At 47.0% G+C, this 21,210-nt stretch overlaps 1 protein-coding gene across 1 annotated transcript in view; it reads left to right on the plus strand.

Moving 5' to 3' along the window:
• LOC138251794 (long-chain-fatty-acid--CoA ligase ACSBG2-like) overlaps positions 1–21,210 on the plus strand; it is a 244,117-nt gene that overhangs the window by 30,506 nt on the left and 192,401 nt on the right. Inside the window, exon 3 of the mRNA XM_069205679.1 lies at positions 14,999–15,087. Within this exon, the coding sequence (XP_069061780.1) occupies positions 14,999–15,087 (89 nt within the window). The remainder of the gene's footprint in view (positions 1–14,998; positions 15,088–21,210) is intronic.

A 21,210-nucleotide genomic window follows, 5' to 3' on the forward strand; every position in this document is an offset into this window, starting at 1 on the left:
TCTCCCCAACAGTGGTATCGGGCTTGAGTCACATACCACAAACTGATGTACCCCTTGATAGTTACCGATGCTGACTGGTACCGGATCTGTTATTGGGTTCGTCAAGTGCCTGTTTGCTACTCCCACCACTTGAACTGTCCTCCCTGAGAGTGGCAAATTTGGTACTTCACTGCTCTTAACAGTTGAACGTGTGGCTCCTGTGTCAACCAAGAATGAAACACGATGACCCATTACTCTTCCCTCTACGTACGGACCCTTTTGATCAACTTCCAAGGATGCTGCAAGCACACAATCTCCTTCTTCTTCTGAACTTTCACTCTCCTATACATTGTTTATTCCACTCTCACTGTGTAGTGGGAACTGTTGTACGGTGCCATTTGTACTCATTACCTGACCCGAGACCTGTGGAGGAACCATCACTTGCTGCTGACTCATTGGTGCCAAAGGTATTTGCATTTGCTGATTAGGTACCATGGGTAACTGCTGTTGCATTGGCTGCATTTGCGTCATCTGCATACGGGGCATCTGCATCTGCTGCGGCTGCATAGGTTGTAATCCCTGCAACTGATTTACGGTCTGAAAATTTGGGTTTGGACCTCTCATTTTCGGTCCCCTCATTGTCTGAAATGCATTGACATCATTGTTTTGCTGACCAACACCTGCACCTGCACCTTCACCTTCCTGCACCACCATCGGGCACTCGCGTTTCCAATGACCGACAATTCCGCACACGTGACACGGCATCACCTTCTTCATTGCCTGCACACCAGTCACAACAGTGTTCAAATCCGGACCATTATTCGCAAAACCTCCTCTGCCTCTGCCTCTGGCCTGTGGCTGAAATGCCATATTTCCCTGCAACTGCGGCTGCGGTTGCGGTACCTGTTGTTGGAACCCTTGCATCCCTTGCAAACCTTGTAAACCTGTCTGAGCTGCTTTAAGCTGCATCATCATCACCTTCTCTTTCAACCTTTTCTGTTTCACTTCAATTTCGTCGCTACAGTATTTCGCATAATTCAACACCTCATCAATCGGTTTCGACTGCCAACAAATCAAATGCGACTTTATCATCTGACTTATTTCTGGTCTCAGCCCTTCCACAAATCTAAATATAAAATGAAGCATGTCCTTCGCCTCTATTGTCTCCGTGCCACTGTAGTTCTTGAACGCCTTCAACAACCTCTCATAGTAACTATGAATCGACTCTTTAGCCTCTTGGGCCGTTCGATCGATCTTCTGCCAATCCACATTTTTCGCGGCAACTTTCGTCTTCAAATGCTCAATCACCTTGTAGTACAAGCTCATCACCATAGGTGATGGTGCACCCGTCTCCCTGTCTCTCTCTGGTTCACTTGTCGGCCAACCTACAGCTCTTTTGCAATCCTCCCACAAATCTGCCGGAACCACAATCTCAAAGAGGGTGTTTAGGTCTTCCCAAAGACATTTTGCAAGCTTCACAAACCTATCAGTCTGTTGATACCATTCAATCGGTTTCTCTCTCAATTTGGGAAAATCATCCGTAAAAGACTGAATGTCACTTCTGTGCCAGGGTACATGTATTAATTTTCCCCCTGCTGTCTCCCTCATTGGTAACATGGTTACTGCTTCGCTGCTCTGTGGTCTTTTCTCATTGTGCTCTGTAGCACTGTCCCTCCTCTTTTCCTTTCTCTTTACCTACCTGCTTTCCCACTTGTCTAAACACCTCCACACTTGTGCACTCTGCAGCAATTCTCTAAGGTGCGCCTTCATGCCTGCTGACCTCATGTGTTCAAAATCTGTGGTCCCAAAATCCAATCTATAGCTCCTGCTCAAGTGTTTTGTCTTGTCTATGTCAACCCCGTTTTTGTCAGCTATTTCCTGCAAACTTTTATGTACCTTATTCACTTCTTTCGTGATCCTTGGGCATAGGTATCTCAGCTCTCCTTCCAAGTAGGACTCTAACCTATTCACACCCATAGTCCCTTCCACCAATTCTTGTGCTTCCATGTTCAACCTCATCCTGTTCATATAATCTTCTCCCTTCCCACTGTCTGAGCTTTGTGTGGAATTCAAACTGTTGAACCACTGTGTCAGCTGTTGCGCATTCAACCCCATCAGTGTAGCATTCACATCGACTGCCATTGATGGTTGCGGTAACTTTTCAGTGTTCGATGACAGAGGTATTATCAGTGGGGGACTCGACCTCACCAGTGTCGACTGAGCACATATGGGGCTAAACTCCATCAAGGATCCGGATCCATTTGGCTGAGCCGCTATAGGAGTTATCCCTGGAGTGTTTTCTATGCACCTCCTCTCTGTCCCACTCTGCAGCATTGATCCCTGACCGCTCATACCTAAGTTAGGCTGACTGTACAAAGGTACCGGTGGACCTACAGTAATGGGTAGCGATATCGCATCTGGGTTTTGTCCATTTCCCATGTTCTGAGGCACGTTCATTCCCACGCTATGGGTCATCATTGCCGGCATGCCCATCTGGCTCCCCGTCATTTGAGCATGTGCTGTTCCCCCCTGTATCTGCTTTTGAGGCATCAAAAACTGGGTTGATTCAGCTTGTGCCAATGTTGGGTTGTGACCATTCTGTATTCCCATTACAGTCGGGTCTAGAACCATTCCCGTACTGTTGTCACTGCTGTAATATCTTGGGACCTGCGGCTGATAATTTTCTGCTGGTTTCAGCATAGGCACATCTGGATATATTCTCCTAACCTGCGGTACCTGCGGGGTGAACAGTAAACTCGGGTCCTTAGACCCCGATGATGCTCCTGAACTCTGAGTTTCACTGTTCTGTACCGGTGCCGGAGGGGCAGAACTGGTACTTGGACCTTGTCCACTCTCCGCATAAGGTGGTGGACGGTCGTTCAGCAATTGCATTATCAACTCCTCATCCTCTAACTCCTCTTCTCTTCTCAACTTTTCCTCGTCCTCTCTATCCTTGGAACACCTCCTGTTTGTCTTACAGGTAGCTTTCTTACCTGTCTCCTCTTCTTCCTTAGTAATTGCGGGGAACAACTTTATCCCCTGCAATACATCTGACCTCCACACCTTCTGTGCATTATCCCACCTAGCGTCCGCTAGTGTCTTTTCTACCTTCCTTATCCTGGTCTCGAACTTATTTTTCTGTTGCTGTCTAGCCATCAGTTCCCAAATTGCTAGAGCCTCAAACTGTGCTGGCCTTGGAGGTACCTTCATGTCGTACATCGTGAATCTCAAATTCTCTAGAATCCTTATATCGAGTGTCCCGTGGATCGGGAATGCTACGCTCCCATGTTTCTCTGTCAGCTTGTGCCATTGCTTTAGCCAAAGGCACGGAGCTACCCCTTTTTCCTCCATTACAATGTAAGCTGGTGTACCTTCGGGCGGCGTCTCCTCTCCTACGCTCGCTTTAATGTAAGACTCTCCCTTCATCGCACTCCTTAATGCTTTAAAAAATTTCATTTTCTCGTCTTTTATTTCACAAAGTTTGTAATCAATAGGTGACTTTAATTCCCGGAATACTCTTCGCTTGCCTTTCCCCTTCCAATCGAGCCCCACGGACTGCGTCCAATCCGTGCGCGACACTTCTCTGCAACCAACCTATCCCAGCGCGGCTCCTAGTGACGTCACACTCACACACTCTGCGGCTGACAAAGCCTCGCGGCTAGTCCTCCTTCACTCAGCTCCTCTCGAAACAACTTCTTGCATGTATCGCGAGCTACCAAAAATAAAACAGATCTGTCGGTTTACTACAGGAAGGGTAACACAATCGCTTCAGGACCTTAGGGATTTTTCACTAGCCTCGGCAGTTATTCCATCTTTCTCGGTCCCCACGTTCGCAAGCAAATCTGACCCGCAGACCTACTCTCAACTTGTCAGTGATCTATTCTAGTGCACTTAGAATCTTGTCAAAGCCCGAAGTCGAAGTTTCTTTCACTCCCTAACACACGTACCGACTCGTTGACCACGCCCGATCAACCTACTAAACCGCCCAGACCACAACATAAAACAACATACTCCGGAGTCTCTTGACCTCGCAGGGCCCGTCTCAACAACAACAACCACGTGGACCTTTTTATGCACAAAGCGCCACACGCACATGAAGTTCGACGACTTCCCTACTCTCACACTCGGAGTCGCACCTCCGCTATTTCTATGAAGTTCGACGACTTCTCTACTTCTACACTCGGAGTCGCACCTCCGCTATCCTCTAAAAAGAAAAAAATTCCTCGCAACCTTCTCACACAATCTGCGGCAATAAGCTGTGCAAGCGCAAAACCCTGACTTCACTCATACCATCACTAGTACCGCCAATGCCGATTCCACACCTCCATTCTCTCCATTCGCAAGCTCCGAGATCCCGGGAAAGTCGCGGTGGACTTAGCCCATCATCATTCTGTCAATCAGTTTTACCCAAGAAAAATCTAATTCAACTTCTCGAGTGGAGTGTCAAAAGTCGAAACCGTTAATTCAACACCATGTACTCTAAGAGTACGGGGTCCCAAAAGACGAAACCGTCCTCTGCTACCATCTACTGATAGAGCGGTCCGTACTAATAATTTACCTGTATTCGGACGCTCTTTAGGCCGATGAATCTTTTGACTAAGTGGGACTCTCCGTACTCTAGATCGATCGATTGCATCAGATCAATAATCAATAACGGACATAAGCAATACCCTGATCAACATAACACTTAACAATCAATCCAGAATACATTTTCGGCGAACCCTGACCTTTCAGTCAGGAATAACCACACCAGTTTATTCAAAGTTAGTGAATTTTATTTCCCTATATTAACAAAGCTAGCACAATATAAATGTGTCTCAACACCAAATGATAAACATAAATGAACATTAATAGCTGTCCATAGCGGCGAAACAAGTGCAATCTATGCAGCATTTGAATAACAAGGCATTCGATAATAGCAATGCAAATCACTAGAACTATAATCTGTAATGGGCTAATTGCATACATTGGTCAGCATAGCAAGGTCTCAAATTGCATCGTGCAACAAAAGGAATCCTCATCTAACCTCAAATTAGCATCGGCATGTGGGACTTCATTCAAAAACAATTTAGCAACATTAATTTAGAAAACTCTTAACTAGGGCTCTTATCAAAAATCAGCAGTTGGTTACCTAAAAGAAACACAATGCAATTTTACAATTTCCTTTCATATTTACCAATTACGATCAGCAATCAAGGAAGTCTTCGTCTCACAGGTACCGTTTCTCGGTCTGCATGGGTACCGTCTTGATCAGCATGGGACGGGGCAAAGGGGCAGGGGTGGACGGGGCAATTGCCTCACGGCGGCAAAATAAAACTACTACTTCATGCAAAGGAACAGTTCAAAGTTAAAGTCTCTAGGGCCAGAATCATTTAAAGTCTCTTTCTCTCGATTAGAGAAAGCATCAAAGTCTATCTCAAAATGGCGTCGCAGCAAAGTGGGCCATAATAGCTACGGAATGACGCAATGTCGGGCAATAGCTGGTAATGGCGATAATGTCCCTAATGGCTACCTTCTTCTCGTGCACCTGGTTTTTATAGACAACAGTTCAAATCCAGTAGGGTCTTCCATTGGAGGGTTCATAGGTTAGCTTCAAATTGTCCAATCAAAAACGACAGTTCTCAAGCTTTTACTTAAGCATACATTATCCTTGGAGATGGGTACGCAAGTTGCAACATTTTATACCAATTAGCTCACTTTCAGAGCCTCCATTGTCCGCACCTGCAGATCGACCTTGGAGTAAAGAGAAAAATGCCAAGCTGGCACGAAACTTTAAGATAAGCATGTGAACGATCTCAGTGGAAAAGTACAGCTTCAAGCAAAAATACACGTTTATTAGCACATTGGAAAAATACGAGCATCTAAACCGTGAGACCAGGCAACTAGGCCAAAGCCTCCACTAAAGTAATGCTAAGCTAAAGCATTTCAAACAAGCAAATCATAGCACACGTTTACGATTATGTCGGATTAGTGCAATTCTAATACATCACGTTATATAAAGCACGCTTATAAATGTTGGCAAACTACTCTAAGGGCACATTTTGTCCCCGTACAATCTTTATTAGTTCGGTTAAAGTCACACATGATTATTTCACACTACGTTTATGCGTTAATAAATGTAAAACCTTCATTTTCTGCTTCATCACCGGCGGTGACAGTACGCACCGCCGCGGACGTCACCGCCATTTTCTCTCTGTTCACTCACTTGTTACCTGATCTTCGACAGGAGAGGACCTACAATGCAAGTGCTGCTGTGACCTCAGTCTGGAAGAGCCAATGGCTCATGTGTCTGGGGAAAGGGCCCCTGCCTTCAGCACAGAGGAGTTGGAGAAACTAGTGGATGGGGTCCTACCCCAGCGCATGCTACTCTATGGTCCTCCAGACAAACAGGTAAGTACACTGTGAGCATGCCAAATGGGCAATGCCTGTGTGGAGTGGTGTGGATCAAAGATAGGGGGGGGGGAGAATGAGGCGTGCATGAAACAACGGTGAGTGCATGTGCGTCATGGCAAGGGTAGGGATGCGGGCCAATGACTGTGATGGTGCAGACGTTTATATCTTCTCCTTTTCCCCTGTACTATTCCTGTAGGTCAGCGCCCACCAGAAGAAGGATATTTGGCGTGCCATCGCCAAGGAAGTTTGGACCCTGGAGGTCCACCACAGACGGAGCACCCACTGCCGTAAAAGATGGGAGGACATTCGCTGCTGGAGCAGGAAGACGGCGGAGGCCCAGCTGGGGATGGCCTCCCAACGTGGGAGGGGTGCCCGTCGCACCATGACCCCCCTGATGTTCCAGATCCTGGCGGTGGCGTATCCAGAGCTGGATGGGCGCTTGAGGGCATAACAGCAGCCACAAGGGGGTGAGTACACTGTCATTCTGCTGATTCAGCATGCATTGGAGGTGTCTTGGTGGGGGAGGTGGGTTGTGGGTTCCCCTAGGGCAGGGCGAGTTTAGTAGGCAAGGTCCCTTCTTACGGCAGGCCATGTGGCACCCCACCCCACCTGTGTTCAGAGCCAGCTACACCTAGTCAGACTTCTGTGACTTCCATGTGTGCAGCAATCGGGCATAGGCTTTGTACCCCATGTCCCTGTGAATAATTAGGGAACTCAAAGTGCACGGCGTAGTGCAGGGGGCTTCTGTGTCTGTAGTGTCCGCCAACGGTTGCGGTATTGCATGCACTCAACATGTCTTTCTTCTGTATTCCCCCCCCCCTTTTTGTGGTCTCCCTGTTCTTAGCATTAGCATCATCAGGCGGAGGAGCAGTGGCACCGGAGCAGGAGGGAGCTGCATCCCACATGGCCCTGGAGGGCGATACAACGGAGTCAGAAGCCACCAGTGGGACGGAGGGCGAGGGGAGCTCCACGGCGGGGACAGGAGCTGAAACCAGCGACACGGACTCCTCCTCTGATGGGAGCTCCCTTGCGGTGGCGGGCCTCTCTGTGCCTCCGCATCTACAGGTACAGCTGCCACCCCCCTACCAGCACCGCCCTCCCAGCAGCCCCTCAGCGTGTGCCCCGTGCCCACTCACCCAGTAGGGTGGGCATCTCCTTCGCCCCAGGCACCTCAGCCCCTGCCCCAGTCAGCCCTGCTGCCCTCAGTGAGGAGGCCATTGACCTCCTCGGGTGCCTCACTGTTGGGCAGTCTACCATTTTGAATGCCATCCAGGGTGTAGAGAGGCAGTTGCAACAGACCAATGCATACCTGGAGGGCATTCATTCTGGTCAGGCAGCCCAACAACGAGCTTTTCAGACTCTGGCCTCAGGACTGATGGCAGCCATTGTCCCTGTGTCCAGCCTCTCCCTCCAACTTCCTCCACCCAGACCCAAACACCTGTACCTCAGCCTATCCCAAGCACACCATCAGACCAGCATGCACACACCTCAACACACAAGGGAAGCTCAGGCAAACATAAGCACCACACATCCCACAGGCACTCACACAAGCATCATACCCATGCACACATACCAACATCCACTGCCTCCACTGTGTCCCCCTCCTCCTCGTCTCCCTCCTCCCTCCCTGTCTCGTCTCCACTCACACCTGCATGCACTACATCTTCAGCCACTACGTCCATCACCAGCACCACCACCACACCCCGCTCACTTGCACTCACCACCCCCACTACCATTCACACACCCCCTGTGTCCTCTCCCAGTGTGTCTGTGAGCCCACCCCCCAAGGTACACAAACGCAGCCACACACCCACCCAACAGCCATCCACCTCACGACAGCCTCCAGCCCATGCACCTTCACCCAAAGTCAGCAAACGTACACCTCCTACAACCACTACCTATTCCTCCACTCCCAAACCCCCTCCATCTACCCGTCCCATTGTGCCCAAATTTTTTTCCTGTCCAACCTTGACCTCTTCCCTTCACCTCCCCCACCCCTTCAGTCCCCTAGAGCCCGCCTTTCCAGGTCCCAACCCAGCACCTCAGCCACAACATCTGCGGGAACAGTGGTGCCAGCAGTAGCCGGCTTCTGGAGTGCGCCAAGCAGCAGGGCAGCCAGTGTGCCAAGGAGCCAGACCACGGACAGCCCCCCACCTCAAAAGCATAAAAAGTTGGCCACTGCCCAGCGGGAGAGAGGCAAAACATCTACCACCAAAGCCTCTCCCAGGAGTACAGTTGGGAGTGGGAAGAGAGCTGCGCCACCATCCAAGGTGGGGAAGGGGCACAGAAAAACAGGCAAGTTGCCAAAAACCTGCACAGCGGACAAGACCGCCACAAGCACCGCTGCCAAGGACACCGCCGGCACAATCACTGCTGCACAGGACACCGCCACCACCAGCACCGCTGCTAAGGACCCCGCCGCCACCAGCACCGCTGCCAAGGACACCGCCGCCACAAGCACCGCTGCACAGGACACCGCCGCCACAAGCACCACTGCCAAGGACCCCGCCGCCACAAGCACCGCTGCACAGGACACCGCCGCCACAAGCACTGCTGCACAGGACACTGCCGCCACAACCACCACTGCATAGGACACCGCCGCCACCAGCACCGCTGCCAAGGACACCGCCGCCACAAGCACCGCTGCCAAGGACACCGCCGCCACCAGCACCGCAGGCCAATGAGCGCCAAAAGCTCTGACGCTACTGAGGCTGCCACAAGCAGGATGAAGCACTCTGGGCACAAAGCCCCCTCCAGAACCAGTGGAGAGAGGCATCCACTACGTCAGTCCTTGGCAGGATGAAGCACTCGGGGCACAAAGCCCCCTCCAGAACCAGTGGAGAAAGGCATCCACTACCTCAGTCCTTGGCAGGATGAAGCACTCTGGGCACAAAGCCCCCTCCAGAACCAGTGGAGATTCCCATCCACTACCTCAGTCCTTGGCAGGATGAGGCACTCTGGGCACAAAGCCCCCTCCAGAACCAGTGGAGATTCACATCCACTACCTCAGTCCTTGGCAGGATGAAGCACTCTGGGCACAAAGCCCCCTCCAGAACCAGTGGAGATTCACATCCACTACCTCAGTCCTTGGAAGGATGAAGTACTCTGGGCACAAAGCCCCCTCCAGAACCAGTGGAGATTCACATTCACTACCTCACTCCCTGGCAGGATGAAGCACTCTGGGCACAAAGCCCCCTCCAGAACCAGTGGGGAAAGGCGTCTACTACCTCAGTCCTTGGCAGGATGAAGCCCTCTGGGCACAAAGCCCCCTCCAGGACCAGTGGAGATTCACATCCACTACCTCAGTCCTTGGCAGGATGAAGCACTCTGGGCACAAAGCCCCCTCCAGATCCAGTGGAGATTCACATCCACTACCACTCTGGGCACAAAGCCCCTTCCAGATCCAGTGGAGATTCACATCCACTACCTCAGTCCTTGGAAGGATGAAGCAATCTGGGCACAAAGCCCCCTCCAATCCAGTGGAGATTCACATCCACTACCTCAGTCCTTGAAAGGATGAAGCACTCTGGGCACAAAGCCCCCTCCAGAACCAGTGGAGATTCACATCCACTACTTCAGTTTTTTGGCAGGATGAAGCACTCTGGGCACAAAGCCCCCTCCAGAACCATTGGAGAAAGGCATCCACTACCTCAGTCCTTGGCAGGATGAAGCACTCTGGGCACAAAGCCCCCTCCAGAACCATTGGAGAAAGGCATCCACTACCTCAGTCCTTGGCAGGATGAAGCACTCTGGGCACAAAGCCCCCTCCAGAACCAGTGGAAACTGTTATCCACTTGAGAGACTGTGGCTTTGCACTCCCCAGGATGCAGCCTTGGGCAAACCACCCACTGTAGATACTTGTGAGACTGTGGCTTTGCACTCCCCAGGATAAATCAGTGGGCAAACCACCCACTTGAGAGACTTGTGAGACTATGGCTTTGCACCCCCCAGGATAAAGCAGTGGGCAAAACACCCACTGTAGAGACTTGTGAGACTGTGGCTTTGCACTCCCCAGGAAAAATCAGTGGGAAAACCACCCACTGTAGAGACTTGTGAGACTGTGGCTTTTCACTCCCCAGGATACAGCAGTGGGCAAACCACCCACTGTAGAGACTTGTGAGACGTGGCTTTGCACTCCCCAGGATAGAGCAGTGGGCAAACCACCCACTGGAGAGACTTGTGAGACTGTGGCTTTGCACTCCCCAGGATAAAGCAGTGGGCAAACCACCCACTGTAGAGACTTGTGAGACTGTGGCTTTGCACTCCCCAGGATAAAGCAGTGGGCAAACCACCCACTGTAGAGACTTGTGAGACTGTGGCTTTGCACTTCCCAGGATACATCAATGGGCATGGAGCCCCCTCGTGGATCTGGCGTCGTGCACTGACACGTCTGAGGTGCCCCCCCTTCCCTTCCCCCTGAGGTGCCTGTTGTATTTCTATCTGATGCCCCAGCAGTGTTCTCTCCGTTTTGATTGGGTATCTTTTGTGGGCCTTGCCCATGCATTTTGGGCCCAGTGGGCCACGGACTTTAATGGTGGAATACCTTGGACTTGTATTCTTGGTGTATATATTTTTTATAGTCTATATATATATATATATATATATATATATATATATTTGATTACTGTATTTTAATAGATTACAAACGTTCAACTCATTTCCTTTTGTCCTTGCATACTTCCAGGGGGGTTGGGGATTGTAAATGTAATGTATCAACATGTACTTGTGTGTGTGTTGTAGTGGGTGAGGGTGGGGGTGGGGGTGTTGCGTGTGTGTGTCACTCTTTTTTCCCTCCCCCCTCCCCTGTGTTGTAGGTGCAGTACTCACCGTGGTCTGTGCCGCCATCTTTGATGTTCCTGGTAGAGGAGCAGGAAGACAAAGGCTGGGAGAATCTGGAGCTCGGGTACCATGGTGTCCTGGTTCCTCGTGGGGTGTGTAGAGGTGAGCGTTTTCCCTTCTAAGTCCTGTTTCCTCCGTGTTTTTGTTTGCGGTGAATCCGCCCCGGAAAAGGTGGTGGATTGGACTGTTGTAATACAGTGGGAGGAACCTTGTCTTCCGCCTGTCTGTTGGCGGTTACCGCCGCGGTGTTTGTTTGTAACGCCGTGCCAGTCGGAGTGTTAAAGTGGCTGTCTATGTTGGCGGTTTCCGCCACGGTCGTGATTCAATTTTTTTTACCGCCGGCCTGTTGGCGGTTTTACCGCCGCTTTAACACGGACCGCCAGGGTTGTAATGAGGGCCAATGTCTCCAAAACCTATTCAGACTCCAGTCTATGATGGAAACCACAAACTGTCTGAAAGTCAACCCCAGACCTTAAACAGATTACATTACTTCACCAATGGTCAAATCTGTTCCATCCTTGTGCCAAACAGCAACAGCTGAACTGTGAGTATTAGTGGACGGTGAGGCCCTGGTTGTTTTCCTGATGAGAAGGTTGGTCACCCATGATGTACCTGCATTAAATGAGTGCTTGTAATCTACAGAGACACAATTCTTGGGATTAGTTCTTCCTCTTTAACAAGACGCATTAACCTAAATTTAATATTTAGTAAATATACAGTATCAAAAAAGGTCCACGTACTTCTTTGCTATGCAGATCTTTCCAGTGCTTTTGATTTAGTCACTCATGCAAAGTTGTGGAAAGTTTTGACGGACTTGGGTGCCCCGTTGATATAATTAGCTTCTTTGCACAATTGTATAGTCATTCAACATCCCAAGTGCGGTACGGAACAAATAGAGAATGTACTTCAGGCTTTAGGATTGGGAGAGGCATACGACAGGGGTGTATGTTAGCTCCACTTGTATTCTCCCTTTACATTAATGGAGTGGATACCTACTAACGACAATTGGTAATCGATGTACCAAAAATAAGAAACTGTTCCAGTCCTCCTGTATAAACATGACGCGGTCCTATGATCACGGATCGTAAATGGTCTTCAGCGGCTGATTGAGGGCTTTGAGGAATTTATGGAGGAAAGAGATATGCTCCTGAATCTGAGTAAAATAGCTGCAATGACATGTGGTCTAGGAAAGGCTAGCAAGAAAACGTATCTCATTAAAGGTCAAAAATGTGAGGAGGTGAATAGCTTTACATATTTGGGTGTACAGTTTTCTAATCTGGGTCATTCGAATCAACACCTACAAATAGCAAAAATAAAATATGTAAGGGCAACAGAGGCCATTTTTAGGTTCTCAAAGAAAATTGGTAATACGCCCCTTAGGGAAAATTTGCAGATCTATAGAAGTAAAGCAGTTAATAGTGTCATGTATGGCTCTGCTCTATGGGGCTCATCACTCGAGAAGCAATCTTTACAAGTAATGGAGTATACATTTATCTGAAGACTACTCGCCATGCCAAATACAACTTCTACATATATGGTAAATAAGGAACTGGGTTGCCCCTATTTAGAAGATCCTATATTCACAAATGCACTATTGGTGTGACATGAAATCTGGTCCAGAGAAGGGACAAGATTTACAAAGAAGATCATTAGAGATTGTCTAGTTTTAGAACACCGAGATAAAATCCCATGGTTTCCACATCAGAAGAATATACTGAAGAGTATAAACCCGGACACCAAAGAAACTTGTTGTGCAGTTATAAAATTCATGGCCTGTGCTATAAAACGGAGAAAAATATATACGCACTTGAAAAATCTCCGTCATGAGAATGAATACAGGGAGTGCAGAATTATTAGGCAAGTTGTATTTTTGAGGATTAATTTTATTATTGAACAACAACCATGTTCTCAATGAACCCAAAAAACTCATTAATATCAAAGCTGAATATTTTTGGAAGTAGTTTTTAGTTTGTTTTTAGTTTTAGCTATGTTAGGGGGATATCTGTGTGTGCAGGTGACTATCACTGTGCATAATTATTAGGCAACTTAACAAAAAAAAAAATATACCCATTTCAATTATTTATTATTACCAGTGAAACCAATATAACATCTCAACATTCACAAATATACATTTCTGACATTCAAAAACAAAACAAAAACAAATCAGTGACCAATATAGCCACCTTTCTTTGCAAGGACACTCAAAAGCCTGCCATCCATGGATTCTGTCAGTGTTTTGATCTGTTCACCATCAACATTGCGTGCAGCAGCAACCACAGCCTCCCAGACACTGTTCAGAGAGGTGTACTGTTTTCCCTCCTTGTAAATCTCACATTTGATGATGGACCACAGGTTCTCAATGGGGTTCAGATCAGGTGAACAAGGAGGCCATGTCATTAGATTTCCTTCTTTTATACCCTTTCTTGCCAGCCACGCTGTGGAGTACTTGGACGCGTGTGATGGAGCATTGTCCTGCATGAAAATCATGTTTTTCTTGAAGGATGCAGACTTCTTCCTGTACCACTGCTTGAAGAAGGTGTCTTCCAGGAACTGGCAGTAGGACTGGGAGTTGAGCTTGACTCCATCCTCAACCCGAAAAGGCCCCACAAGCTCATCTTTGATGATACCAGCCCAAACCAGTACTCCACCTCCACCTTGCTGGCATCTGAGTCGGACTGGAGCTCTCTGCCCTTTACCAATCCAGCCACGGGCCCATCCATCTGGCCCATCAAGACTCACTCTCATTTCATCAGTCCATAAAACCTTAGAAAAATCAGTCTTGAGATATTTCTTGGCCCAGTCTTGACGTATCAGCTTGTGTGTCTTGTTCAGTGGTGGTCGTCTTTCAGCCTTTCTTACCTTGGCCATGTCTCTGAGTATTGCACACCTTGTGCTTTTGGGCACTCCAGTGATGTTGCAGCTCTGAAATATGGCCAAACTGGTGGCAAGTGGCATCGTGGCAGCTGCACGCTTGACTTTTCTCAGTTCATGGGCAGTTATTTTGCGCCTTGGTTTTTCCACACGCTTCTTGCGACCCTGTTGACTATTTTGAATGAAACGCTTGATTGTTCGATGATCACGCTTCAGAAGCTTTGCAATTTTAAGAGTGCTGCATCCCGCTGCAAGATATCTCACTATTTTTGACTTTTCTGAGCCTGTCAAGTCCTTCTTTTGACCCATTTTGCCAAAGGAAAGGAAGTTGCCTAATAATTATGCACACCTGATATAGGGTGTTGATGTCATTAGACCACACCCCTTCTCATTACAGAGATGCACATCACCTAATATGCTTAATTGGTAGTAGGCTTTCGAGCCTATACAGCTTGGAGTAAGACAACATGCATAAAGAGGATGATGTGGTCAAAATACTCATTTGCCTAATAATTCTGCACTCCCTGTAATGGCTAATGTGCACAAATCAGGAATTCCCTTTGTTTATTATCAGTGTGCAGCACTGTTTTAATATAGTTTTTTTCCTTTAATTATTGTATATACTGGGTATTGAAGGTATTTGGGATAAGCCATGGAATAAGGATATTTAGTAAAACTATACCTGGCAAATGGTTTTTTAATTGTATGTTACTTTGTTTTAATTGCATATCTTTTATGGATTGATATCCGAATAAAGATTGATTTGTCTTTGAGTGTTTTAATCGATGTTTGTAAGGTGCAGCGCTAGAAGGAAAAAGAAGGAGCAGACTATTGAATGTACTTCAGAGACAGGCATGATGTATATGTGGAGGACTAGTCTTATCATGTTCTTTGTGTCTTATTTTCACCTCTACAGCTTGGCCTGGAGAGGTACCACGGTGTCGGGATCCTGGGCTTTAACTCCCCAGAGTGGTTCATTTCTGATGTTGGAGCCATCATGGCTGGGTAAGTGCTTGAGCTGTCACTCACTATATTCACCTCTCTTCTTCTCACCCACACCTGTACCAGTAACAACAAGCAGATGGGGGCATTTTGGGTGGACCCAGCCTGATCTCCCTTTGGCCCAATTTGATGAACCAGTTTTTAAATCAGTCTCACTGCTCACAACAGTAGCGTAAATATCTTTGGGTTTATGTAATACCCATTGAACATAAGCCCTCTTTCCTGTTCTTCCTCAGCCGCATTTTGTCAGTGCACATCAAATGTAGAGAAGCCCAGCCTGTGCACACTATCTCCAGGTCCTGCTCTTAGCATGGTGACTTCATGAGAGTCTGAACAAATATCAGGTAGACCGGGAAGCATACTGATTATTATGTGTACTCAACATGAAAAACAAACATTCACTGGTATTCTAATATGTAATAGATATCTTCACAAGGTCATCTATTTCTAAATCTGCTACCTACATATATCAAAGCACTGGTTGGAAATTGTTTGCTGTGCATCCAAGTAATATGTGCTAATGAATTCAATGGAATGTCTGAAAGTTAAAAGTTGATGCAAGCAAACAAAGCGCTGTTTGATTAAGTCTAGCGTCACTGTCTTTGAAGCTATATTTATGATTCTTTTAATTGCGTGACACACTGGGTCAGTATGCAATTAGCTGAGCAATTTCATACACATATGCACTCGCTAAGACATGAAATGGATTTATAGCCATGGTTAATGAGGAGATTTTCTAATAATGTTGTCAGTGATAGAATTTTGACATGTTAGATTTTGGATCTCAGCACATAACAGAGTGCCCATTTGTAGGTTAAGACTGCTCCAATATGTGAGATATAGTATGCTGACACTCTATCCTCATATACCGGGTTTCTAAAATCTGATCAGAAGAATCATAAGGTCCATATTCCATGTTCATTAGAATTTGTAGACCCCATTTTATAGTTTTTGGACTTGAGTTCTTTCTGAGTTCTGCTTTTTCTGGTGTAATAATATATGCAGTAATAAACCCTGAAATTATAAGCTAAAAAAAAAAATCAGTATTATGTATCTTGCATTTGTCTTTTATGGCAGCGTCCCTACTCAACTTAGATCACCATAGTCTTACAAGTATTCATCTGGAAAGTCTCCATCCATCTTTGTCCATCTCTTTAGTGGCTTGGGTTTGTTGCACCACTGACCTGGCGTATTGGGTAGTTCTACCTTCTGGCCTTGCGTCAGGAGGTGGTGTGGTGACAGGAATGGGCATATGGGAGGGTCCAAGGTCATGGACACCAACTTGATATAGGGGTGGTAGAGTGAAGGGAAGTGTGGCTACAGCAGTTTGGTCCACCACCCAGCCCAACGCCGCCACAGACCTGAACCAGGCAGTAGAGAACTTCACGTCCTGGATCACCTGTGCTGCAGACCTAGTTGCAGCCACCAAAGCGGCCATACCACTCAAAACCAAAAAGATAAGCCAGCTGGTACATCCCAGAACACAGCAAGGTGAAACGCTAATGCAAACAACTTGAAAGAAAGTGGCTGATTAACAGTAACAGCATGGACCTGGCCACCTACAAATCAGCCCTCAACAACTACCACCACCAGCTCAAGGCCATGAAGAAGGAGGCCCTGACACGCCGATCAAGACCAGCTCCAACCAAACCAAGGAAATCTTTACCATCATCAATAAGTTCATCCCCTCACAGGAACTCTGTGAGGCCCTGGCAGACCACTTGCACAACAAGACACAAACCATCTACATAAACTTCAACCCTCAACCAACAGACTGCCCTGGCAACCCATCCACCACTCGGCTGCTGATCTCCTGCTCACCGCATGGGAACAGCTCACCGAACCGAACACACACACTCTTCTGAACTCTATCCACTCTGGAGCACCCACCGACCCATGCCCCACTAACTCTTCAACCTACCAAAAGGCAAGATCATCCTCCAGCTTACCGCCATCCTCAACACCTCCATTGCTACAGACACCTTTCCTGATGCCCGGAAACACGCAGATGTAAGACACCTCCTCAAGAAACCGTCGGCCGACCCCAGCCAACTCCAAAACTACCACCCCATCACTCTGCTCCCAGCCAAAGTCCCGGAGGAGGCCATCAAGCTCCAACCCACAGAACACCTGCAAACAAACAACCTGCTGGACCCCTCATAATCAGGATTCAGAGCCAACCACAGCACTGAGATAGCCCTCATCGCAGCTACTGATGACACCCTGCTCAACAGAGGAGAATAAGCCACCCTGATCCTACGTGACTTATCTGCAGCTTTCAACACTGTCTCACACGCACGCTCATCCACCGTCTGAGACAGATCGGAATCAAATGCAACATGCTCAAATGGATGGCATCCTTTCTCTTGGTCTACACTCAGAGAATCCGGCTCCCTCCCTTCACTTTGCAACCAAAGCACACCATCTGCAGCGTTCTCAAGGTTCCTCCATCAGTCCCACTCTCTTTAATATCTACATGACTCCACTTGCGTTCATTGTCAGAACCCACAACATTAACATGGTCTCCTATGCCTACAACACCCAGCTCATCCTCTTGCTCCCAGTGGACCCCACCACGATGAAGACCAACTTCCACAACTGCACGAAAACCATCTCAGCCTAGATGAAGACCCACTGCTTGAAGCTCAACACGGAAAAAAAACAAAGTACTGATCTTCGGCAGACACAAATCCCTCTGAAACGACTACTAGTGGCCAACAGAACTCAAACCTACCCTCACTCCAAAAGACTATGCCCACAGCCTCGGCATCATTCTGGACAGTGAACTCTCCATGAAATACCAGGTCAATGCAGTTGCATCATTCTGCTTCCACACCCTCCGTCAACTCCACAAAGTCTTTAAGTGGCTCCCAGTCAACATTAGGAAAAAGGACGCAAGCTCTCATCACAAGCAGACTGGACTACGGCAATGCTCTCTATGCTGGCACCAACACCAAACTCATGAGAAGACTCCAGATGATCCAGAACTCAGCAGCCAGACTAATGCTCAATCTGCCTAAAAGGACCCACATCACCAGGCACCTGAAAGACCTCCACCGGCCCCCCATCCAGGAAAAATGTAATCCAAGCTCCTAACCCACACCTACAAATCCCTCACCAACCAAGGTCCTGCTTATATGAACCACCAGCTGAACTTCCATCTACCTCCTATGAACCTCCGATCTGCTCACCTAGCCCTTGCTCAGCTACCATGCAGCAGATGCTCTAACCCACTTCAGGAAGGGGCTCAAAACCTGTCTGTTCGATGTGTGCGGCAGCACAGCGTCTGGGTACCCATTTGTATGACAAGCAGCACTTTATAAATACTGTCTGATTGATTGATTGATTGATTGATTGAACACAGCACAGAGAAGCTGAGGTGGCCCCTTCATTTCCTGAAAACTGGGGGCCCCATCACTAGAGGGGCTGTGGAGGGGTCTATTACACGCCTGTTCCGGGTAGGGTCTTGTACTTGAGACAACCCTGACTACTTCAAGGTGTATGTTTCTGTGTTTCAATGTACATGTGTGTATAGAAAGCTTTGTGTGCTATAGAATACATTCTTTATTGGTTTATGGGTGTAGGTTGGTCTCAGTAGTATTGCTGGTATTCGGTAAGAACTTTTGGTAGTGAATAAATTGCCCTACTAGACAGCTTATTAATTATTATTTTTTACTTGACGGAACCATCAAGGGCCTTTTTTAGAATCTGGCAGAGGGGTTACTCCGTCCTCACAGTGACAGATATCCCATCTGCGGAAATCTAAATTCCATGATATCTCATGGGATTAAGATTTTGGCGGACAGGATATCTGTCACTGTCACCTCCGCCAAACTCTTAGCAAGACCCTTAGTGCCCAATTCACAAAGCTAAACCTAGATGTTTGTTCTAAACTTAGGCCAAACCTTTAAGTATAGGACTGAGTGCGAATGTAAAGATACAACTTGTAAATGCCCTTTGTGAATTCCCAAAGTCGTAAACTTAGACGTTTGGCCTAATTTTAGAACAAACGTCTAAGTTTACCTTTGTGAATCAGGCCATATGTGTTTTTAAATCAAGGAAATCCTTTAAAATGACAAATTACACAGGTTTGGCAGTATTTCTTTAGCGTTTATGTAGACAGTTGCTTTTATTTATTTTTCTGCCTTTCTTTGTAGTACGTACTCCCAGACCTGCGATGGGTGGGCGAGGGCTTTACATTGACACAAGTACAAAGAAGTATAGGTAACGAATGGAACATACTGATCCAGATCATTGCAAATTTCAAGATCTTGCTTAAACCAAATGCTGCCATAGCTGAGGGCGTAGAATGCCTATGACATTAGTCAAAGAAATACATTTTATAGTTCACAGGTAGCCTGGGGGGATATTGAGTCAGAGTATGTTTTTGTAACTCTTGCTGGCAGTAGGAAGGCATGTTGTAATACAGGAGGAGGTGTGTTAAGTTCCACACCTAAATAGGTCAATCGTGTTAAAACTAATGCCACTGCAACTGCTTGTTGTGCAAGGGCTCACAAGCCTTCTTCTGGGTCATGTAACAATGTCTGTAAAAAAGTTGAATATGGTTCTAAAGTTTGTAGTGAATAGTGCCAAAGTTAATGTGATTTAGAAAAAAGAGAATTAGGTGTTAGTTGTTACTGACCTTATACACAAATGCTAAGGATTCTCTTCTGCAAGAAACTGAACAAGCACTGGCAATGCCAATAGGTATAATTTACAAAGTGCCTTTTGTGTTACTGGTGGGTAGAGACAGTCAATAAATTATTATCTATGCACTGTCACTTAGCTTTGCACTCTTGCATCCTTTCATCAATCCACTGACTCATCCTTCCATTACCATCTGACGCAAATGCAATAAAAGAAACACAATCAGCAACATATAGAAGATAAATCAAAATAATATAAGTAGAAAAAAGAAAACGTTACCTTCTAAATACAGCAGGTATATGTTTGAAATAAGCAAACTAAACATAGCAAAGCATGTCCTTCTTGCCAAAGTATTGTAAATAGTCTGCCGTTGTGTTAAAGTTCAAGCATGGCCACTATACATAGAACCAATGTGTTGGCCATCTTGGAATGTTAAAACAATGATGCAGAATGGACAACAGCATTCCCTAATGATCTCGTGGTTTTGAGAAAGTGGCTACATTGAATGCGGTGCACTACAGATAAAGTGACCTGCAAGCAAGCAACCTTTTAGCACTGTCTCGAGATCTGTAGTATCTTCATAAGAAATATTAAAATTAAAAGAGAAGAAAAGAAAAGAAATGAAAGGGTAATTATAAAAGGAGAAAATGCAAGCATGAAGGGCTGGACAACCAACTCTGATTCTGATGCATACTCTTTTCAGGTGAATGTACACACTGTCGCCCCTAGGCCACCTGGGCATTGTCTTTGTAGAAAAGCCAGGTCTTGAGCCTCTTTCTGAATTCCGCCAGGGAGGGAGCTGTTCGGCGGTGGAGTAGTAGTGCTTTCCAGGTGTTGGCAGCGAAGTAGGGGCAGAAGCGTCCCCTGCTGCAGCTGCAATGGATGCAGGGGGTGTGGTCGAGGGAAAGTGAGGCGGTGGAGTAGTAGTGCGTTCCAGGTGTTGGCAGCGAAGTAGGGGCAGAAGCGTCCCCTGCTGCAGCTGCAATTGATGCAGGGGGTGTGGTCGAGGGAAAGTGAGGCGGTGCACAGGTGTCTTGAGGGCAGATGAAAGTTCAGCAAAAGAACTAATGACTGCTGCAAACTGAACCATTACCCCATGCAGGATGCAATCATGGATGTAGCAGAGTGTACATGACACTCAGAAAGACCAATGGCACAACAGAGTGGACCTAAAGGCCATCCCTCTATGTATTTTATATATACATATATACACACACACACACACACACACACACACAAAACGTATTGACTTTTTGTCCTGGTGGACATCCAAGAAGAGATTCTAGTGAGAATTATTACACTGCAAATCTTTTCTTGCTAGGTTTTGTCAGAGGCAGTAACCAATACAAACATTGTCCCCTACATTTACATTTTAATTCCACATTTTGTGTAACAAAATGCCTATCTGTAAACTTTAATACAGAGAAATAACAATTCACCCTTAAATGTCTGTTGATTTCAATATACGTTTGTGGCAAT

This window comes from Pleurodeles waltl, chromosome 1_2, assembly GCF_031143425.1.
Source record: "Pleurodeles waltl isolate 20211129_DDA chromosome 1_2, aPleWal1.hap1.20221129, whole genome shotgun sequence".
In the NCBI taxonomy this organism is placed as follows: Eukaryota; Metazoa; Chordata; class Amphibia; order Caudata; family Salamandridae; genus Pleurodeles; species Pleurodeles waltl.